Here is a 21353-nt window from a genome sequence, read left to right on the forward strand (position 1 = left end):
TCATTAACTAATTAGGTCTAATCCTGTGTATGTTAGTTATCTGGACTCTTAAATTTTTTTCATGGAAAAAACCAAACAACTTGTGTGCTATGTTAACTCAGTAAGTAGGAATCAGATTTCAGCAGAATAGTTTTACCTCTGGTATACCTGGACTTAGACAGCAAACTCTAGGGACTATATTTTAATTATAGTCCAAGGTACGCGACAGAACTTCTGTCTTTCTCCTGATCCTCGTGAAATGATTCGTTCTTTTCTAAAGCTCTGCTAAGGTCCAGAGCTCACAGCAGATTCCAAATCCGTGAAGCATTCTGAGTTCTGCACTCCAGACAGACAGACAGTAATTCACTTCAGATTTGGCACTTTCTCTCCTGCGGCTGGCCCAGGATGCCCATGGTAGCTCGCAGGGTAAGGCAGGACTGTGCAGAGCTGGCCAGGCAGGGCTGAGCTCAGCCCCGCTCCTCCGTCCACTGCTGCCAGCCTGCGCGATGCTGCCAGGGCCCGACGTCCCGTGGTGTCCGTTCAGTGTGCAAAAAGGGAAAGCTTTGGCTAGACCTCATCTTATTTGAGGGCGAAGCTATAAACTGATGAGATAGGGTGATTGTTTTCCCTGTGGCTTTAGGACATCGGTTATTTTTTTGGTTGCCCCCTTCTATCTTTCTATCTCCACTCCTTTCCCATTGTCCCTCTCCCCTTGTTCCCGCTGATAGCTGACGGCATAGCGTAGAAAGCAGGGGATTTTTAATTTAGTTTATACGCTAGCTAGAGTTCAAACAACTCATTTCTTAATGAATGGTTTTCTCAACACTTTTTAATGAATAGTTCTCAATTTCCCTTTTTTTTGCTGGCAGGGGGATTCTTGTTGCTTGAAGTCATTTTGCACCACGTCGCTCTGAATTTGTTTTGTTTTGCAGAACAATGAAGGCGCGGACGGCAGAACTGGCGGACTGAATGCTGCCATTGTATGCTGTCCTCCTGCCTTCCTTGGGAAAACTTGCAGAGTTTCATTTCGTACTGACTCGCTCTCACATCTGCTAATGCCCAGCGATAAAGTGTGTGGAAGGAAACGGGGAAGGGGATCAAGCAGGTGGTGGCTGTCCTCAAAAGAAAGCAATAATGGTGGTTGTGGTGGGCGTTTGCAGTAAGCAAAGGTGGTTTGTTGTCAGCTGCTAGATAACTTTTGTGTTGGCAAACTAAAACTTAAACTTAAACTACAGCCAGACAGGTATCGATGCTGCTTTTGACAGAAACCAGAGACGTACGGAAGAAAGAAGACCCAGCTCTGATTGCCTTTGGTCGTACCCGTCTGATTCAGACTAGCGCTACAGACTTGCAGGTCTGCCGGCTATATTTAGAGGTGTGATACGAATGTGATCCTAGATCTGCAAAACAGGTGACAAAATTCCGAGGCTGAGCGAGGCTTGAGGGAATCCATCGGCAGCTGCTGCAGAGCCAGACTATGGTGCGCACCATTAAAAATGAACTTTTAATGCACTTTTTGTATCACTTGTCCCAATTACATGTCCCAGAAAGTCTCTTGGTAAACTTTGGGAATGTTAACAGGCCCTCAGCAAGGGACCTCGGCACAGGAGGCACCAGGTGGGCTTCGTGTGCCTGCAGGCTCTGGAGGTTTGGCTCATTTTCTACAAAATCATGGAAAAAAAACTGGAGTGCTCACGGGGGCACCTGCCTGAGGCCGGCGCCGCCCCAGCGACTGCCAAGGGACACATCAGCCCTGAGGGCCACGTCAGCCGTGACTGGTTTCTCAGCGCTCCCTGGAACAGTCCAGATCTGAAGGGGAAAAAGGGGGGGAAACCCCCTAATTTTCGTGCTGACATCAGTGAGGGCGGGGGGGGGGGGATGACACACACACAGCCCGGGCCGGGGCGCCGTGCGGTGCCGCCCGATGGCCGCCAGGCGGCGCCATGACCACCCGCCGCGCCACGCCCCCCGCCCCGGCCTGACGTGACGTCGTCGCGGAGCGCCACGTCCGGCGCGGCCGGCGGGGCGGGGAGGGGCGGGGCAGGAGGGGCGCGCCCGCCCAGCGAGCCAATGGGGTGTGGGCGCGCGTGCGCGGCTGGCCGGCGCCGGGCGCGCGTCGCGGGCTGAGGCGGAGGGAGGGGGTAAGATGGCGGCGCCCGTCCTGTTGCGAGTGTCGGTGCCGCGCTGGGAGCGGGTGGCCCGCTCCGCCGTGTGCGCGGCCGGCATCCTGCTGTCCCTCTACGCCTGCCACCTGGAGCGGGAGAAGGGCCGCGACCTCCACTACCAGGCCTTGTGCGACCTCAGCGAGCGGGTCCGCTGCTCCGCCGCCATCACCTCCAGGTGAGGCGGGGATGGGACCCGCTGCCGCCGCCTCAGGCCGCCGCGGGGAGAGGGGGCTGCGGGCGCGGGGAGCGCCGTCTCCGGTACCTCGGGGGCGAAGGCGGGGGCTGCTGGGGGGCCGGGCCGGCCCTGTGAGGGGGGTGGGGGCTGCGGGCCGGGGCCGGGCCGGGGCTGGGGGCCGCAGGCGGCGGGGGCTGCGGGGCTCCCGGTTTAGGCAGCCCCTTCCCGGGAGGGTTGGTGTGGGAACGGCTTTTTGCCGGCGTCGCTGCGGGGTGGAGGGTGAGGCACCCGCAATTTCTGTGTTGTAATCGGTGCAATTAGCGAGCGGCAGGCGGCTCGGCGTCAGATACCTGGTGGGGTAAAACGCTGCGGGTGTGACTCGTGGTTGAGGCCAACACAAACATGTGCGGCTGGAGGTGATTGGCTTTGAGTTGCTTTAATCGGAGTATCTGAATTGCATTTTTATTGTAATGTCACCTGGCAGCACAGAAGATTGCTTTCGTGACACAGAGGAAGCGCTTGATTCAAAAGATGTTTGTATGCCTCGGCAGCAAAAGCCCAGTCCAAATCCTGATCTATTTTACAGGCTCCCCGTCAGTAATTACTTTAGCGATTGTTTTCTAAAGGCCAATGGTTCTTATTTCTGTTAGAGTCGATGTACAAATTTTAATTTGCTGCTGGCTTGACTTCTCACGTAATTAGTTGACTGAAAGGCGATAATGAAAAGATTTAACGTGCTGAATAGTTGCAAGTGCTACCAGTGTAAGACTGGTACAGGAAATACTTCGGGATGTAATTTGGCCAAGAAACTCCTAAATCCATATTCTCAAGTATTTAAACTAAAGAAATAACATGATTTGTCCAGCAATCTCAAAACTATTATATATCTATATATATGGGGAGGGGAAGAGGCATAACAAGTAAGGAGCTGGGAAGGGGGGAGGGGTTTGGTTCTTCAACAGATGCGTGTATTAAATGCTTCATTTTTTAAATGAGAATTTTGTTATGATGTTAGTGCCTTCAGCTGAATGAGTACTTGCGGGTTTTTTTCATTTTGCCTCTCTGTATCCTGCATAAAAGCTTTAACGGTTTGTGTAAAGGTACCCGCTGTATTATCCTAAGGAGCCAATGGGCGAGAATGTGCCCATACTCTGTCAAAGAGGGAGGTGGCTAAATTGTTTAGGGTAAAACATACAGGGAACTCTTTATTGTTCAAATCACTTCTATTGCGTCAGAAGTGGGATTGTGGTATGTTACAAAGAGATGTGGGAGGTCTCAAAGGAGCCTCTTGTGATTGAGCGAGGGCTTTAACTCTGCCCTTCTGTCTGTCATCAGGTAATCTTTAGTTTGTGAAGGTGCTTGGTCATGTCTCTATTTGAGAAGTGACCTGAAATGAGAAGTTTCAGTCTAAACAGGAAGAAGGCTTCTATAAGCTTGCCAGATACCTTAAACTTGTAAACTAAAGCTATGCATAGGCTACTGAGATTAAACTATGTATCATCAGTAATCTGAATTTTACCACAGCTATAGAGAGAAAAAGAGTATCAGAGATTTAAGCACCTAAGTAAGCTCCATAGTAGTCTGTTCTTGCATAGAAGTGGCCCGTCATTAGCTTTTTATTGTTATTGCAAATGCTGCTATGGAGACAGGGAATTTGAATTAATAGTTTTAATGCATGTTTACTAAATGCTTTGAAGAGGTAAAGTAATTCCAATTATGTATTTGGGTATTTGTAATTATGGAATAATGCTTGGTAATTATAGTGTTCATTGATTATGCTGCAGCTGAAATGTTGAGTATGCCATAGTAAGACCTGTAAATACTTTACTGTAGGAATTCTGTGTAATATGATACAGTTAGGGATAAAGTCAACTAAAGTCTCCCTAGCACTTGCTAGGAGAATCATGCTTAAAGACTGAAGTATTGCAAATGTCAGGATAGCTTGTGATAATTAGAGCAGGTGGTAAAGAGAGTTTGTGGAAAAGGAGTGTGCAAGTTCTGTTCAGTCAGACCATATTTGGAGAAGAATGTGCTTTCAACGCTGTACAGGACACAGACAAAAAAGGAGTATTGCTTTAAAACTAAGACAAGAGGGCAACCTAAACTTTAAGTAAGAATAACATTGAAAGAAATTAGTCTTATTTTCCATGGTGCTACAGCTCCCCATCCATCGGTCATTCTCCCCCTGCTCCCCGCCGCGGCCCCACAATTGAATATTCCTTGTTACCATGTCACCAGTTTCCCTGAAACTTGATTTCTAAAAGGAACCTTTAACTACAATTTAGATTTCACCAGGATAGTAGAGCTTCAAATGTTGTTTTCCAGTGTTTTCACATGTAATACAGATTTAGCTTTCATAAGTTTCTTTTCTCATTGAACTATTACACTGGCAATCACAACTATTTGATTAGCTGATTAGCAGAGGTAACTCTACAGAGTTAAAAAAGTGACAGACTTATTTGTGGCTTTTTCTGGCTTCCTGAGTGTTCATTTGTTTGCATGCCATTTTATTTAAGCTAGACTTGCCGATGCAGCTTGGAATCTAAGAGGCTTCACATTTTAGGTGTTTACTGTAACAGTGGACTGAACTTTACGAAGCACATCACGGTGTTGGGATTATTTTTAAGTGTATAGAATGACTGGAATAAACTAGTGTATACCTCCCTGAGCTGAGTTACTTTGGAACGGAGTTCTGGTCTTTGGGCAAGACTTCCCCCCCGCCCCCCCACTAATAAGATTGTTAGTATTTATCGCTATTAAGCCAAATCTGGTATTGGCACAACAGTGAGAAAGAAATGTTGTAAAGATTACCAGCATGCAGAGGGAGGAGCACAGAAAATCTTCTATCAGAGACTGAGTCATCCAGAAGATTATGCTGGAGACATACCTTCCTAGTATCCCTTATTCAAAATAGTAATGGTCAGCATATTTCAAGCTTTTATTGTGGTGAAAAATTGTGATGTAGTTTAAAAAGAAAAACTACTAAGGACTGTATAGTAAGGGAAAGTATTAGGGAAATACCTAACATTTTCATTTGGCAGTTGCTGTAGATGTTTTAAATGAATTGCTGTCTTACATTTGAGAGTAAGTGGCAAGAAGGGTTTTATTTGTAAACTAGCTAATAGCAGTTCCTGAAAAATATTTTTGGTTTCAGAAAGGGAATTAAACTTATAGTTTCAAGTAACATGGGTAGTGGTATGGCTTGAAATAAAATGTGACATTTAAGTAGTAATGCAGAGACCCAGAGATTTTTGCTTTGTTCTTTTGCATGCCCTGGGAGATTTTCAGGTCTTCTGATGTGTTTCTGCTTTCTGTCTTGATTAATTTAAAGTTCCTGCAGAGCAGGCTAGTGAATGGCTCTTTTTGAAGGAAGTTTTGTAGCCTGGCATGTGTTCGTGCTGTGATAGCTTTCATACAGACTTAAGATAGCTGTCAGGATTGACCAAAGGGCACACGTCACTGTATCTTTAGCAATAGTTGCAGCTGCGTAAGTGAAGAGGTTTGGAAATAGTCAATATTGATCTAGGTTAACATCTTTAGCTGAGTTACTGAGGAAGTTCTAGAGTCAAAATAGGATTTTAAGAATCTGTGTTCATCTGGGTATAACTTGATAGGTGACATATTTTAGGGATTCCCTGTTCTGAACTTTATGCTAGTGTGCAAGGTCTTGGATTGTCATCTTGAATTTGAGCCACTCTGAAAGGCCAGTTCTGAAAAAGTCTAATATGCGTGTCTGCCTTCTGTCTTCTAGTGGATGCACCAAAATAATTATCTGGTAGTTCTTAAAAGTGTATATCTATAAAATTTTGCATGTGTTGTGGACAGATCTGTACAGGCATGCAGTTGTTTTACTGGATTTGCCAAGCATGGCCTGTGACAGCTGTAGCATTGCTGTATTGTTCTGCTTACCTTCATAAATCATTTTAAGCAGTGGGTTTAGGTGTGTGTAAATGTGATGTTTGAATCGCTTAGTCTTGTGACATAGTACTTCAGTGCTGTGTTGTGTGAGTATAATTATGCTGGTGTAGAGCTTGTTCCTCTGCAGAGTGGGCGTGTGATTGTGCTATAAGATACTGCAGTTAAAACTTTGACCGGTGCTGGTTTTTTGGTGAAGGGCACCTTGCTAGCACTGTTGTTCTGGTGCATCTTTGCAGAGTGCAGGCTGGAACAGAGATCAAGTTGACAAGAACAACCCCATTATCTAAGGCAGTCGGACATGGAAGAAAATTCCTCTGACCTTCTCCCTAACCTGAGGTTTATATCGCAGGTTCTCATTCAGTTCTCTTGTGGGGTAGCTCCTGTAAACTTGATGTCTGTCAAGTTTGCTCGATTCCAGGTTAAGAACATTATATAGCAGTTATCTTTCATATTAATGGTAAATTCCTGATGTCCCAGCATTATTTTTTTTATTGCTGTACCTGCAAGCAAACATTCAGGTATGTTTGAGGTTGACAGCTGCAACTGTTAGTGACTGATGCAAGGTGAGAAATGGTAAAAGTAGCTTTATGTGAGTAGTGGGGAAAAGTCTTGTCTAGTCCCTTCTTGTGAACCAGTACACAGAAATGAGGCCCGTGTGCTTCTTTGAAATGTTACTAGTTTTTCAAGTCTTTGCTCTTCTCTAGCCAGTAGTAGCTTTAACCTGAGGCAAGTTAATTGTTTTTGTTAGGCATCTTCGATTCTGTACAGAAGAATGTAGAATTTTGATTACACTGCTGAAGGGCAGTATGTGGAGCTGATGGTAGTCATCCATCAGGAATTATATTTGTGGTTCTTAGCCTGCCAAAAGAGTTTACATGAAAACGTTGCCTCCTGAGACTCTGCTGTTACCTGTCCTGTAGTTTAAAATCGGTTGTTGTTCATTTCTGAAGATTGCAATTTGTTAGATAGCAGGCGTAACGGCGCTTCAGTTATTCCATAGCAAGGATTTATTGGTTTTGGTGTCCGAGGGAAGGTTTGAAGAGCTCTAGTTTGTTGATTGGGCAAGGGGAAATCCAGTGTAGACAGAATCCATCTAGTAGGTCAAGCACTTTTGCTTCGTCAGGATTTGGAGTGCTGCAGGTTCAAGATGATGGTGAGTTGGCGTAGCTGTAGCCAGGCGAGCATGATACAAGTTTTACAGCTAAGGATACTGAGCCAAAAAAGCACGAACAACTCAAGGCCAAGATAGGTTGTGTTATTCTGCTTTTTCAGTCTGGTTTCTAGGGAAAATTCTGCCTTTGTGTTGTGTATTAATAATTTATTTTTTAACTGTTCATTTTTTAATGGGAAAATTTAACCAAGGATACAAGTTAGTAAAGTTTTTCTTAGAAATGGACTCAGTGTCAAAGGAGAGGGGAGAGAGGCTCAAAGTAATACCTCTGCTGAAGGGGAAAAAAAATCCTTCTGTGTGAACTAAGGTTATCTGTCCCATGTGGTCTGCCAGCCCGACAGGCAGCATGTGGGCAGATAGGACTCAGAACTGATAGATCATGGCTTGATTGGGGAGGCAGGGTGCAGAGGCCGGAGGGTGTGAGCGGGGAGGGACCTGGAGGTTATTCCCAGTGCTGGGGAAGGCAGCTTGTAGAAAACCAGCTTGATTACTTCTAAAGCAAGTTGTTCCTAAAAGCAGCGGCAGATGATATTTAAGTGATTTTTTTTTTTTTTTTTGTCTCATCTTTTTCACAGATAATTAATAACTTAATACTTCAGGCTGATGTAATACGGAGGGACTAGGGCACATCTTCTATAAAATACAGCAGTACCCTAGCTACGTTGAGTCTTTATTTTTTTTTCCAGCCTTACAGTGTATACACTAGCACATGTATTTTTAGTTTTCATAAATACATTATTACTGGCTTGACTGGAATTTGCAGTAGGGCTGTGAGATATTTTGCCTGATGCAAAGTAAATTTCACAAAGTGCCTATAGCTCGAATTTGGGCTTCATCTGTGATAGCTTAATAAAAGAGATTATGTAGGAGTGCAGTGCTGTTGGCTTGTAGCTTGAATAACCAGTATTTCTGTAAAAGCTGCTGTAAAATAAATAAACACTCTCTGCTTGAGATTTTGCAGATCTAGACACTGAGATTTTTTTGGACTGTTTGAGGTGGAGCTGGAGGATGCATATATTTACCAGTGGGAAAATTTAATCTTCCTTTCTCATGGTTTCTAATTGAAGGCTTTTACTTGATTTATTAAAACAGTGACAGTGGCCTAAATGACCTTGTAACCATGAACTAGGTTTAACCCAAAATCCTCTAGTGAAGCTATAAAGAAGCTGCAACAAAAGTTCCTTAACATTGCTAAGTATTAACATGCTCCAGATCTTTTTGACCTTTATATGAGCTTTTCAGTGAAGGCGATGTGTGAGCATAGGCCAGGTTTCGTCCCCTCCTGAGAAGTTCCATTCTGTACCGTAACTTATCTCAGAAGTAAGATGATATTTAAGGAAATGTGCTTATCACTTGTCAAGTGTAGGCTTTTTTTTTTTTTTTTTAGAAAATGGTATTTATTGTTTCCTCATGGTTACAAAGTGGCAAATGGTGCTTTGCTGTTGATAACAAAATAATGCATATGGGATGAAAAGTAACCCTGAAATGAGGGGCTTTAATCTGTACTACTCAGAAAACAAAACTTGAGTTCTTTTCTTGCAGTTCTCTGAAAATAGAAACTCTTACACTGTTCACCCTTTTCATTGCAGCAAACCTAAAAATTGAGAGAAATGTGTTGGAAAGCCTGCTGCTGCACAAATGCAGTGTGTTCTCTGATTTTGAATCATTCATGCCATTTAATAATCTGGTCTCCTGAAGGATTTGATAGCATTTTCAACTAGACATTTAGGAGTCCTGAATGTGAACTGGAAAGTGTAGAATCACAGAAGGGTTTGGGTTGGAAGGGACATTAAAGATCACCTAGTCCTAACCCCCTGCCACGGGCAGGGACCCCTTCCACCAGCCCATGTTGCTCAAAGCCCCGTCCAGCCTGGCCTTGGGCACTGCCAGGGATGGAGCATCTGCAACTTCTCTGGGCAGCCTGTGCCAGTGCTTCACCACCCTCACAGTAAAGAATTTGTTCCTAATACATAATTAAATCTGCTCTCTTTCAGTTTAAAGCCATTTCCCCTTGTCCTGTTGCTAAAGGCCCTTGTAAAAAGCCCCTCCCCAGCTCTCTTGTAGCCCCCCTTTAGGTACTGGAAGGATGTGTGTGCTTAGTTGAAGGCATCTGCTACTTGCTGATGTCAGGGGCGTGCTAAAGCTAGCTGGGCTTGAGCTGATTTGGTATGGTTGTTTTCATGTTAAAATGAACATACAGTAGGTAGTTCTTCTCTTGACATGAGAACTAAGGATTGCCAAGTGAAATTGAGGTGATGCAGTTCTGGCATTCAGCACTGGAGCATGTTGTGGGGGTACGAAGTACGTGTTCAGAAAACATCGAGGTACATTGAGGAAGGCTTCAAGGTAGGCTACGGAGCATGGTTATCCAGGTGAAATCCCAGTTCAGAAGTTTTCTCAAGCTGATTCTTAACTTAATGATGATTGAGGTCAAGGAGACCATCTTGGGGAATGATCTCTTTGTAAAAACCCTTAAAAACATCTCCTGCAGGAACTGTTGGAATTGGGATGCTTGGCTAGAAAAAGGAGTATAGCATTTCTTACAGAGAGTAGATGAGATAATAATCTGACTCCTTGGCTAAATACATACTTCTTGTTTGTTTGACTTGCTGTGTTTGGCAGGCTTAGAATTCTGTTGCTTTTTGAGCTAGTACTGATAACTCTTACAGCTTTTAACTTGTTAAACATGGAGGTTGTTTACTTGTCCTTTAAAATGACCGAGATACTAGTGTACTGCATGAGGTTGTCTTGGTTGCCTTTCTGCCAGCAGTATTGTCTCTGCTAAATGTGTTCATAATTGTGCAAAAGAGCTAATGATTTAACAGTATAAATTTTATTGGAGGTGTGTCTCTTGTGGATCAAAATGACCTCAGTTCTTGTCTTCCTGTTAAGAAGTGTCCACTGCATGCAAATACTGGTTTAAACTTATAAAAATGCAATACTTCTGAGCTTTGTTAAATATCACAAACCAAAAGGGACACTTTAGAGGGTGGATGATAATTTTCAGTACCTCCTTTTGATAAAAGGGAATGTACGTTGGGCTAAAAGTCACTGTAGTATTCAATTTTAGATGTTAAGGAACTACGTGAACAATTCTAAACACTGTCTTGGATTGCTCGATTCACTATTCTGAAAACTTTTTCAAAGAACACGCAAAGTTGTACCTGCAAATGACAAGTAGAGAGGGGAATTTGAGTTACTTGAAACATACAGGAAGATGTCTTAAAGATTTAGTTTAAAACTTCCTTGAGGTTAGTTCAGGTTGCCTTTTTTTTTTTTTTTGCCTTTTCAATAGGAGTGAAACTCGGGTGTGGCAAAAGTAGGCTTGCACATGTGTTTGTCAGAGTGCTCTGAATCATGCAGGGTGACTCCAGCATGACTCACAACAGAACACTTGACTGCTTCAGGGATGGGGAGCCACCAGTCGGTCCTAGGAAAAAAGTTGGTAATGTTGGACTGTGCTTTTATCCTGCTGTGCAAGCAACTTTTTGATTAGTGCAGTTCATTTTACTTAGTGTTCTGTATCCGAAGAGTTGGTTCAAGTTAACAACAGTTCTTGTAAATTATATTTATAAGAAAAGCAAGTTCCTGAAGAACTGAGTACTTCATAGTCCTTCTTACTGATGTTTTATTTCTTAGAGTTTATCCTATTACTAGGACGGCAGTCTTTCTTCTTGCTATTTGTTTGCCGTGTTTTTAAAGTTACTGTAACTCAGGTGTGATTTCCATGGTTTTGGTCTGAGAAGGAAGATTATCATCCTCAAGTCTTCTTCCTTCCTCCAATTTCTTGCAAAAGTACTTGGTTCATTGTGCTTTTTAGTGGGTTTTGGGACCTCCTTGATAGAATTAGGAGATGATTTAGCCTCTTCAGTAGAGAAATTAGATGGAAATAGAAATATACAAAGTCTAAATATTTTGCTTTTCAGTTTGATGCAGAAAACTTCCTCACACTTCAAACCCTATAAGGCTGGAAAAAGTGCTTCCTCTTAAACCGCAGGCTTCTTAGCTGTCCTGGGGTGTGTGGAATAAGGTGTGAGATTGGAGCTGTGTTCATTGGACTGAAATTTAATACTTGATGTCCTTAAAGCTGCTACAAGGCCAACAAGATACTTAATGAACTGTTGCATGTGGAAAAAGCTTTCACCGTGCTCTGACCTTCTTGCAGCTATGAACAGATCGCTTGGGGATACTGACTGCTGGGAAGGGCTTGAACTCATTATCTTTCCATTAACGACATTTTATTCACTTTTAGAATAACTGTAGGGTCAGATTCTGATTCTGTCTGTAGTATAAAGTTTCTGATGTTGTAAGCTTGAGTTCACTGTCAAACTTGATGGGATCACATGAGCATCAGAAGGAGTGAGAGCATCCAGCTAGGGCAGGGAGCGGGTAGGAATTCAGCATCCTGCAGGTACTTTGGGCTGAGCTGATGCTGAACCACAGTACTGGGCACGCTTTGAGTTGCACTGTTTAGTGCCTTAGTAAGGGAAGCTTGAGCACGTTCAAATAGTTTAAAGTTGCCATACGAAGAACTCTCACTTGGAGACTAGAACAAGAAATTGCACCTGTGGATAGTAGGCTGAAGCATCTGTAAGTGTGGTAATAGAAGGAAATAAAAATGGACTACTAAACACAAAATGGTGATACCTTTAATATATTTGTCTGGCTCTTCAACGCTGCATTGGCTGGACAATGTGAGACTATTGTTCCATGTGCCATGCCCATCTTATCAAAGTAAGGCTAAAAAATAAACAGTTCTAGCTTAAAATCCAGATAACGTTCAGTGTGTGGGAGGAAAGTCTCATCATAGCTGAAATTCTTTGGAACGTGGAGTATTTCTTTATAATGGTTGCTTATGTGTTGTTGTAAGGTGTTTAGTCTTTTTTTTTTTTTTTTTAAATCCCTCCCTCTTGGAAGCGTGGCTCCCTTGGCTGTGAAGTGCTGCACTCACATCTCTGCAGCTGCTTTTCCAGATTGTTGGTAGCCATCCTTGATGCTACTTTGCCTGCGAACTGTATGCCAAGTGGGACTGTTTGCCTTCATATATACTGCAGGGAGGATGTCTCACCAGCCTTGTCCCCCACAGTTTGCACAGCCCCGTTGTGCTGGGATGGCGGCAGGGAGCAAGGCAGTATTGCACTGCTCCCCCCAGCAATTAACTTGTGTCTTTCTGACCCTTCACAGCTCTGGGGTGCAAGGCCTTGTCCCCATGGTAAAGCTGGTCTTCTCTACTGGCTTGAAACTTTGTATTTGCACCCTCGTTTCACTTCAGTCATATATGAAATGTGAGAGCAAACTAGTTGACAGTATGTTTGTGTGTTTTAGTGTTTATGCAGTAAACATGCTTTTTAGGAACTGGTGCCCAATTCTCTGCTCAGTTTCTTGGAGAGAAGAGTGCAAGACTTAGGCGTAATAGTTAATTGCTGACAATTACGAAGCTTGAATTAAAATGATTAATATGTTTTGAAAATACTGCACAAATGGCTGTGAGATTATGAAGTATTTTGGAGATGGTATTAAATTGTACTTACCATGGTACCTTTCTTGTGGGAGGAAACTGCTTGTAACGTGGTGGTAGCCTTTCCCTGGTCTCAAGATGTATGGTGAAGTCTATCAGCAACGTTCCCGAAGTGTACAGAGGGAAAATCTGTCCTGTGTCTTGGTTTAGTAGAACCATTGCCTCTGGTACAACGAGCTATTTGGAAACTGCCCTTCTCTTGGCATAAATGTAGCATGCTAGCATCTTCTGCTGCAACGGTAGTGAGGAATTGCACTTTTTTTTACGTAGATCTGTGACAGTTAACCTGATAATGTGAATGTAGCCTTACATTTATGTAGTACTTAATGCTTCAAAGACATGCTAGGAAAATATCCTAACGTTCTCTTGTAAGTGAATTAAGCTGCCTCTTGAAGTAGTGTTAACGTCTCGTATTTTCAAATGACACTAATAAATATGGTCCTCACTTTGCTTTTACAGATAATGGTATGATCTGCCTTAGGGCATCAAATGAATGGTTTCTAGCACAAACACATCTGCTAATTTAATCTCTTATCCCCCTTATTTTGCAGCAGCAGTTTAGTAAGGCTTGTGCTGCTTTCTAGCATCACTAAAAAGTCGGAAGTTCTTTTGTGGTGAAGGTGCTAGTTCCAAATGTCACGCTGTGCAAGGGCTCTAACAAACACAGTCTGTGAATCTGGTTATGGTACCATCCCTAGCTTGCCTGTTTGACAGATCTAGGTTCCTCCTAAGGCGTTAGACGGGTCAGGAGCAGGCAGAGTGCAAACATACGTTGTCATTTGCTTGCTCTGATGCCAGTGAGGTAAGTGCTGGCAGAGGGTAACAACTAGTTACTAAGTTGCACCATTTTCCCCCTGCTGTATAGTGAGCATGTGTCCAGTTCATGCGGTGGAGAGAACTGCTCAAGCTATCATTGGAGGGAGAAGTGTTTATTTGACAAAAGAGCTTTAAACTACAACCACAGGAAGCAGACATGGCACTTGGTGAAGCTGCAGCGGTGTGAACTTGGTACTTTCTGGTGTGTTGAATCACTTGAATCGGTAATGTGTGGGATAAAGTTGTACCTATGCACCCCCTGTTGTAAACTGCTTGGTTTTCCAAGATAACCTTGAACTTCAGATAGGACTGCAGTGGCCGTGTCAGAATATATGTGTGTATCTTTTCCCCCCTCAACAGTGATGAATGGAAAATACTGATGTGCAGCAAGAGGTGCCCAAATACAAGTTAATTAGTTTCACTGTTTTACAGATGGGGTCGAGGATTCGGTCTGTTGGGTTCCATCTTTGGGAAGGACAGTGCAATAAATCAGTCAAACAGTGTTTTTGGACTTGTGTTTTATATACTACAAATGCTACTTGGTAAGTATAAATTCAGTTTAGAGCCTAAAGTATGTAAGAAGTCTGTGGTGATGAAAGTGGAGTGCATTATATACTGTGCAATCTGTAAGAGACCAAATGCATGTGATTTTAATATTTAATTTTTTTTTAGCACCAGTCTAGTGATACATCTGTCCAAAGGGCTTAAACCCCCAACTGATAACGAGCAATTGCATTTTCTCCTGCTGTGCTATTAATATAAGCATCAATACACTTGCTGCATTGGTATTTTCACTTAAATATATTTAGCATTGGATTGTGTGATAGAAAAGATAGGAAATAAAAATGGAATTTACGAGTTTGGCAGGAGTAATAGAGATAGCAGGCAAAAAAGTACATGAAGTTTAATGTATATGTATATCTTTGTAACTGTATGGTCTGCCATAAAGCTGTTAATACTGACAGACATAACCTGACCAACCTGTAACTTTCCCATAACTCAGGAATACAGAAGAAGGCTAATACTACACACACTCTTATCAAAGGACTGTCGTACAGAACCTAGAAGCTCCCCTTCAAATAGCGATTTGTCAGCCATCTTGAACTCATGGTATTTTAAACAGACTTTTATGTAATACAAACTTGCTGAGTAGCCTTCAGTTTGAATTAGAGTGCTTAGGCTTTTTGCTTTGTGTGCAAGGGGGGAATGAGAGCAGCGGTAGTAACTTTCTCTCTCTTGTTGCAGGTATGACAGCAAGTGCAGTAGCAGCTCTAATCCTCATGACATCCTCCATAGTGTCTGTAGTAGGGTCATTGTACTTGGCATACATTCTGTACTTCGTGCTGAAGGAATTTTGCATTGTCTGCGTCATCACATATTTGCTGAACTTCATTCTCTTTATCATCAACTACAAACGTCTAGTTTATTTGAACGAGGCCTGGAAACGGCAACTTCAACCCAAACAGGAATAACGCCTGTTTGAACTTTTGACTGACAGTCTGAAGACCCAACTTCCATTAAATTTATTTTGCAGTAATTTTTTATTCTCCATATCAGACACTTTCCCCAAGAATCATAACTGAATTTTTAATTATAAATTTGAAGGGGCCCCAGATAATTTTTTTTTTTTCTGGTGTGTGTGCTAATCTTCAATTTAAATGTGGTTATGAAAGAAAGCTCTAATACAATGAAAGACAAGCTTTAACTTTACTTTGGAGGAGTTTTAGCCACAGCAAAACCTAGACACTCTTCCTCTTCCCCCTCTACTTGTGAAGTGGGTAACACTTGCTATAAAATACCCTGTATATAAATTCAGGTATAACAAGATGTGATCATAACATTAAATATTCTAGACTAGCATTACTATATTTAATGTTGCCATGTTTACAGTATGTGTATTACTTTTTTTTTTTTTTTTTTTAGCTGATGGACTTAGATTTGACTAGGAGTTATACTGTAAATAAAATCAGAAATATTGGTTTCATCCCTGGAGAACTCACTGTACAATCAGTTTTCTTAGCATAGGAGCTGTTAGAGTGTTCAGCTAATAGTCATCTGACGTGATGGAAGAAGTGACCTCTATAGAGAAGGCCAAGTTGCTGCACTCACTGCTAGTGCTTTCACAAGAATGATGGTTGGGGTTTGTTCCATTTTTCTTTTGTTTTTCTTCTTTTTTTTTTTTTTTCTTTTTTTTTCCTTGTCTCCAGTAATGAAAATGGAATTAAAGCCGAAACCTGATGTTCATTAAACCACAACTTCATTGATTTCTGTACAGAATGAAAACAGCTTAATGTGGTTAATAGAAAGCTGCCACTGGGATACTATATGCAGACTGGGGGACTGGTGTATCAAAGTGTTCTTTGAAAGACTTAACTTCCATGCAGAGCTGTTTTGTTTTTAAACTGTGGTCAGCCAGCCAGTGTTACTAATGTTTGATGTTGTATGAATGCTGCAGTATAGAATTGCAATTTGCAGTTGAAACCGCCAACTGAGTGGGATAACCAAGCAGTGCGCTGAAGAAGCAGTGACTTAATTGATCTTCATCAGGATCTTTGGTTTGCGCTATATTGGGAAGTGAACTTTAGACCTGACACACGTAAGATCTTTTGGAAGGGCAACCTGTTTAGTGGGATAAGTAAGCAAATGTGCTTCTGAAAATGAAATGTGATACCATGCTATCATAGCTCTTTCTAATAACTAATTGGGAAAAAAAATTTAAACTGCAGATTTAAACAAAGGAACAAAATTGTAAATTTTGTTTCTGCACTCAGTATTCTAAGGCTGAATGTTAAAAGTGCCTTCTGTCTTAAAATCTTAAACCAAATACTTTGTGTTGAACTTGGCAGGCAGAAGTGTCCTTGCTTTAAGAATGAACAAAGAAACAAAATTCCCCGCAAACTTGCTGGGGATAGGAGAGTATTAAGAGATCTGTTTTAGTTTTTAGACTGAGAAGTGGTAGCAGTATTGTTTCACTTATCTTAAAACAGTGTGACAGAAGGTTGATGATGTGATTTGGAAAAGTAAAATACTTCTGTTTCAGACTCTGTGACACCAAAATGTATAGGTTCAGCTATTTTCTGTAATTGGTGCTGTGCTGCTTTTTGCCCTTGTCAGCTTCTAAATATGAAGAATTCCAACTGCATACCCATTTATTTAAAGAGTTAAACTAATTTTGGGTTTTTTTCCTTAAACATGAATGTCAGAGAGACACTTATGTTGTATGGCTATGTGGATTATTATAAACACTAGGTTGCTGAGGATGAACTTGACTGTGAAACATGCAGTGTTTTGTAGAGACAATAGAAATTTTAGATTGACTTCACAAAATAGTATTTAAATTACTACTGAAGTAATTTTCTGGTTTGTATCAAGGATGTAGGTGGAAACGGCTTTTATGTATAGAGTTCTGTGGTATGAGTAACATCTGTTGCATGTAACACTAAATTACTTGTCCCTCTTGTCTAACGGTTTTAGACAACAATTCATTAAATGCGTTTTGTATTGACCAGAGTATAGTTAAAGCTTGTCTTGATGTTTAGTTCTGTCTCTCAAATGCCTTGAACTTTGATATGAGGGGAGTGAATGATGTTAAACTGGTCCCTCAAGGCTTAACTTTGTTCTTTTACAAGCCTTGAGGCAATATCACTGTTTAATGTCTTGTATAGATTTATTTTGATGCATTCCTGTGATCTACACTAAGGCATCTTTTTCATCCAAGGAAGAGGTGAAAACGTGCTGCCTGAAATAGTTATAGTCTCAGTGCTAATATCTCAGAACAAGCAGCAATGGAGACAAGTATAATCGATGATTACTTGGTCCAATTTCTGGGTGTAGCGTACACCACAGAAAAGGAAGAAAAGCCCCATCAGCTGAAAGTATAGGTGTTGACTAACTTCACTGTGTCTTGTGCTTGTCTGTGTGGGCATAGTCTGTTAATTCAGTTTGTTTAGTAAAGTTGTTTAGGGCCAGATTTTCAGCAGTCGTGTCTGCAGTCCTTGTTTGTGTGCACATAGGGATCAAATGATATTGAGTTTGGTCTCTGGAAGAATTTGCAGCTACACTTTGTGCACGAACTTGCAAACCTGATCCTTAATTGTGAACTCTCTTGTCTTGTGTGCTTTTCTTGCAGTTACTTTTTACTGGAAGTGATTTGCTAGAAACGGCCCTAAGTCTTCTATTTTCTCTCTTGTGCTTCAGAAATGCAGTTGGCCTGAATAAAGGGCAAAATAATCTTAGCAGTAGAAATTTGGACTTTCTTGCTTCCAGTTCTTTGACTCTTTCCTTGTTGCTCCCAATGATAGAAGCAGCGTATTTCTTCCAGTGAAATGGCTCAGGTTACAGTTAGTAATGTGATGGAAATCAGACAAGTGCTTCACGCAGTGGCCCCCCTGCCTGTCCCCAGCCAAAGTACGTGTGGTGGCAAATACGTGGTTGATATTAATTTGACCCTTACAAATCCCAAGGCGCATTCTGAGAAATCTTGAGGATACAGGAATATGGGTAAAAGCTAGTAAATAATATCTGGTCTGGCAGTGGGACAGGGGGGCGTTACACAGATTCTGGTTTCAACACTCAAGAGAACGGAGTGGGGAAAAAATCATCAGATACAAACAAGTGGTTCTGAATTTGGGCTTTTCCTCCCCTTCCCCTGCTTCCTCAGCTCTCAGAAGTTCCGTAGGGAGGGGCAGATTGGAAAGGCAAAAGAACCTTATCCCAAAACCTGCTTAGGAATTAAACATTCCTGAAATCCTCTTACTGTAAGGTACTTGCTACTCTTAAGGCCAACAAAGCATTCGAGTCTTGTTTCGGAAATGAATGTTCTTGGAAGTTTCTTACTGTAAAGTGTTTGCAATGCTAAGGCCAACGAAACATTCCCTACCACCTCTGATACCTAGAGTGACAGCGAATCTCTTGTGAGGAGGTTTCTGCGCACTGTGTACGCGTTTGTCTTCTGCTGTACAGTCTCTCAGTTGTTCACAGGTGGGCGAGGCGCTTTCAGGCAGCACTCGATGCTCCGAAGTTACGTGAAGTCAAAGAGAGATCTAATTGCTTTGGTTCTGCCAATGTCGTTCAAATATGATCTAGACAAAACCGGTCCAGAAAAGATTAAGTATTCTGTTACCATAAAACTGTATTAAGCATGGCCTAAATATTAGGTGTTTGTTCTGTATAGTATGTTCCATCAACTATTTATTACTAGTGCTTTAAACTCCAAATTAAACATCCATGTAAATCATGGCAGATGTTCCTTTTATCAGTATAGGTTGAGAGATTCTCTATTGGAGGTTTAGGATACAATTTTGCTAACAGGTAAAACCAGTGTAAATATGTACGAATTCTATTTGTTGCACATAACTTTTTGGTATAAAAAATAAATGTAGAAATTACCTGTGGACGTCTTGCTGCAATCATTCTTATGCTGCATTCATGCAGTCCAAACGTAAGAGCTTGAATTAACCCAATCAGAGGCCTTTTTGGACTCAGTCTGAGCCTTAGAAACTGTTTTTAAAGTCAGTACTGTAATTCTGTTTCTAGAGATGTACTAAGTTGTGATTTTTTTTTTTTTCAAGGACATTGTGCGTTAGCAGTAGAACGGTTAAAGCACTCGGGTCCCCAGAGATACCAGTGTATAGAATTTCTGCAGCTTCATCATGTCTTGCTGAACGTTATGTGCACATGGGTGTGTAAAGGTGGAGCAGCATTGATTTGAGGCTTTAACTGTTTACAGTTCTTTAAGAAACATGCAAAAAATCCTGTTAAGTATGTTATTTGTATCACTTCCTGCTTTCCTTGGTTCTATAGGTCTGCTTTAACTCCACTCTGACAAGATCACAAAGTATCTGGAAACTGCTGTGTGTTTTCCTAGATTTGGGGAGGAGGGAGGGAGGGGGCTGTTGGGGAAGGGTTGGACAGGCAGCTGGGGTTTACCATGGCACTGAGCTTTGAGAACAAGCAGGAACTAAGCCTCTGCGATGTCTGCTTGCCACACATGTGGATATTAAACTTTGCATCTGTTGGACTGAATGAAAGTAATGGCTTTCTCTTCTGCAGCCTCAAGCCCTGTCCGTTACTGTAGGCATCTGAGCCCTGGTTTGTAATGAGTTAACAATGTCAGATCTGTAGCTGTATTTTGATGTGGCAGCCGTTGGCATGCCATGTCTGTTGAAATGGGAAGAAAATGATTTTTTTTTAAAAAAAATTACATTTAGAGATTGAGAAGTTGAAATTACTTTCAAACACTTGTAGCAGGCTTAAATATGGTACTGGCTTTTATACCATGGTACGCTTGAGCAAGTGTCTCTTTACTGTGGATAGATTTTTGTATTCTGGGTTTTTAGTTACGTAGACCTAACATGGTACACAGAATATTGATAGTATGTTTTTTCTTTTCCCTTAAAGACTCAAGAAAATTGTTTTGAAGTTTGCGGTAAACATGTATGTCCTTATGCTGCATGTGGCAGTGTGGAAGGTGGTGTTGGTTTCTAATGTACCACACCTAAAGGAAGGAAGATTTGGCCACCACACAATGTAAGAGCAAATCTTTACTGGGAGGTGTTTTGGTCACTTTCTTGAGATACTAGCAGAAGAGCCAGTTGTGGGAAAAATAGTCACAGCAACAGTTTCACAGAGTATCTGTGAATTGGAATAATAAAAATACCTTATTGCACCAACTTCCAAAATTCAGTAGGCAGCCTCTGACGTTGTCATTCTGCTACGAGTGATGCTGCTTTTGGGACAGTCCTGGGATGCTGCAATACGATGTTTGCAGACTTAGTGTTGAGCTCTTCTATGAGTGTTGGCATAATCTATTACAGTCTAAAGCCTGGCCTTTAGAGTCTTCTTAAGACTGGTGTGCAGCCTGAAAGGGATGCTACTCACTACATTACTGTCTAAATTAGTGTGTGCACATTAATGTACACATCACCCTATCCCAGAATGCTTCAGGCCAGTATCAAGAGGGTTTAGAACAAACTTCCCCTCTAGAATACTATTCCTGTAGCACACAGCGACAGTTTAATATGAAGGAAGCCCTTCCATGCTGGAAGGTAAAACCGCATGTAAAGCGGCGTTGTGGTACTGTGAGTAAAATAAAAACAGTTTTAAACAAAGCTCAGTTGGGGTAGTACCTATCTATCCAACATATTCCACCTTGCTGCTGTAGTATGCATTCCATACTGTAACACTGGAGTATGTTGGGTATCCTTACAGAAGTTGTGGGTCATACACTTCCTGGATGCTGTGAATTCTTAGGATTTCTCAGCCAGCCACATACATTCTGTCCAGCAAGAGAAGCTATATAAATTGTGCTTTTTGGTGTTCCTGTGGACAATTTGCTGTGATCTGAGTAGTGTTAACTGGTAGGGGAGTATAACTGGAAAACCTTGAAGGGATGTGATGTTCATTTAGAGTAACTTAGATTGTTATCAGTTTTCAGCATTGATTTGTATCATGTAACACTTTTAATTTTTTTGCCATAAACGGATACCTCAGTCAGAATCTCTAACTAACTTCAGCTCCTTAAAACTGAATATTCATTTTACTACCTGGAAACAGGAAGCCTACAGCCATGGCTAAGCACAGGAAGCTAGTGTTTCTGATCTGCTTTGTATC

General features: G+C 41.8%; 1 protein-coding gene across 1 annotated transcript; it reads left to right on the forward strand.

Annotated features, from left to right (window-relative positions):
* The first annotated feature begins 1409 nt into the window (after positions 1–1409).
* VKORC1L1 (vitamin K epoxide reductase complex subunit 1 like 1) lies at positions 1410–19135 on the forward strand. The gene is made up of 3 exons (XM_080374151.1): positions 1410–2319; positions 14175–14284; positions 14988–19135. Exons 1-3 carry the CDS (start codon positions 2126–2128, stop codon positions 15212–15214), a joined length of 531 nt encoding a protein of 176 aa, XP_080230277.1. The 5' UTR covers positions 1410–2125; the 3' UTR covers positions 15215–19135.
* The last annotated feature ends 2218 nt before the right edge of the window (positions 19136–21353 follow it).

The sequence above is a fragment of the Falco punctatus genome (assembly GCF_963210335.1).
Source record: "Falco punctatus genome assembly, chromosome: 1".
NCBI lineage: Eukaryota > Metazoa > Chordata > Aves > Falconiformes > Falconidae > Falco > Falco punctatus.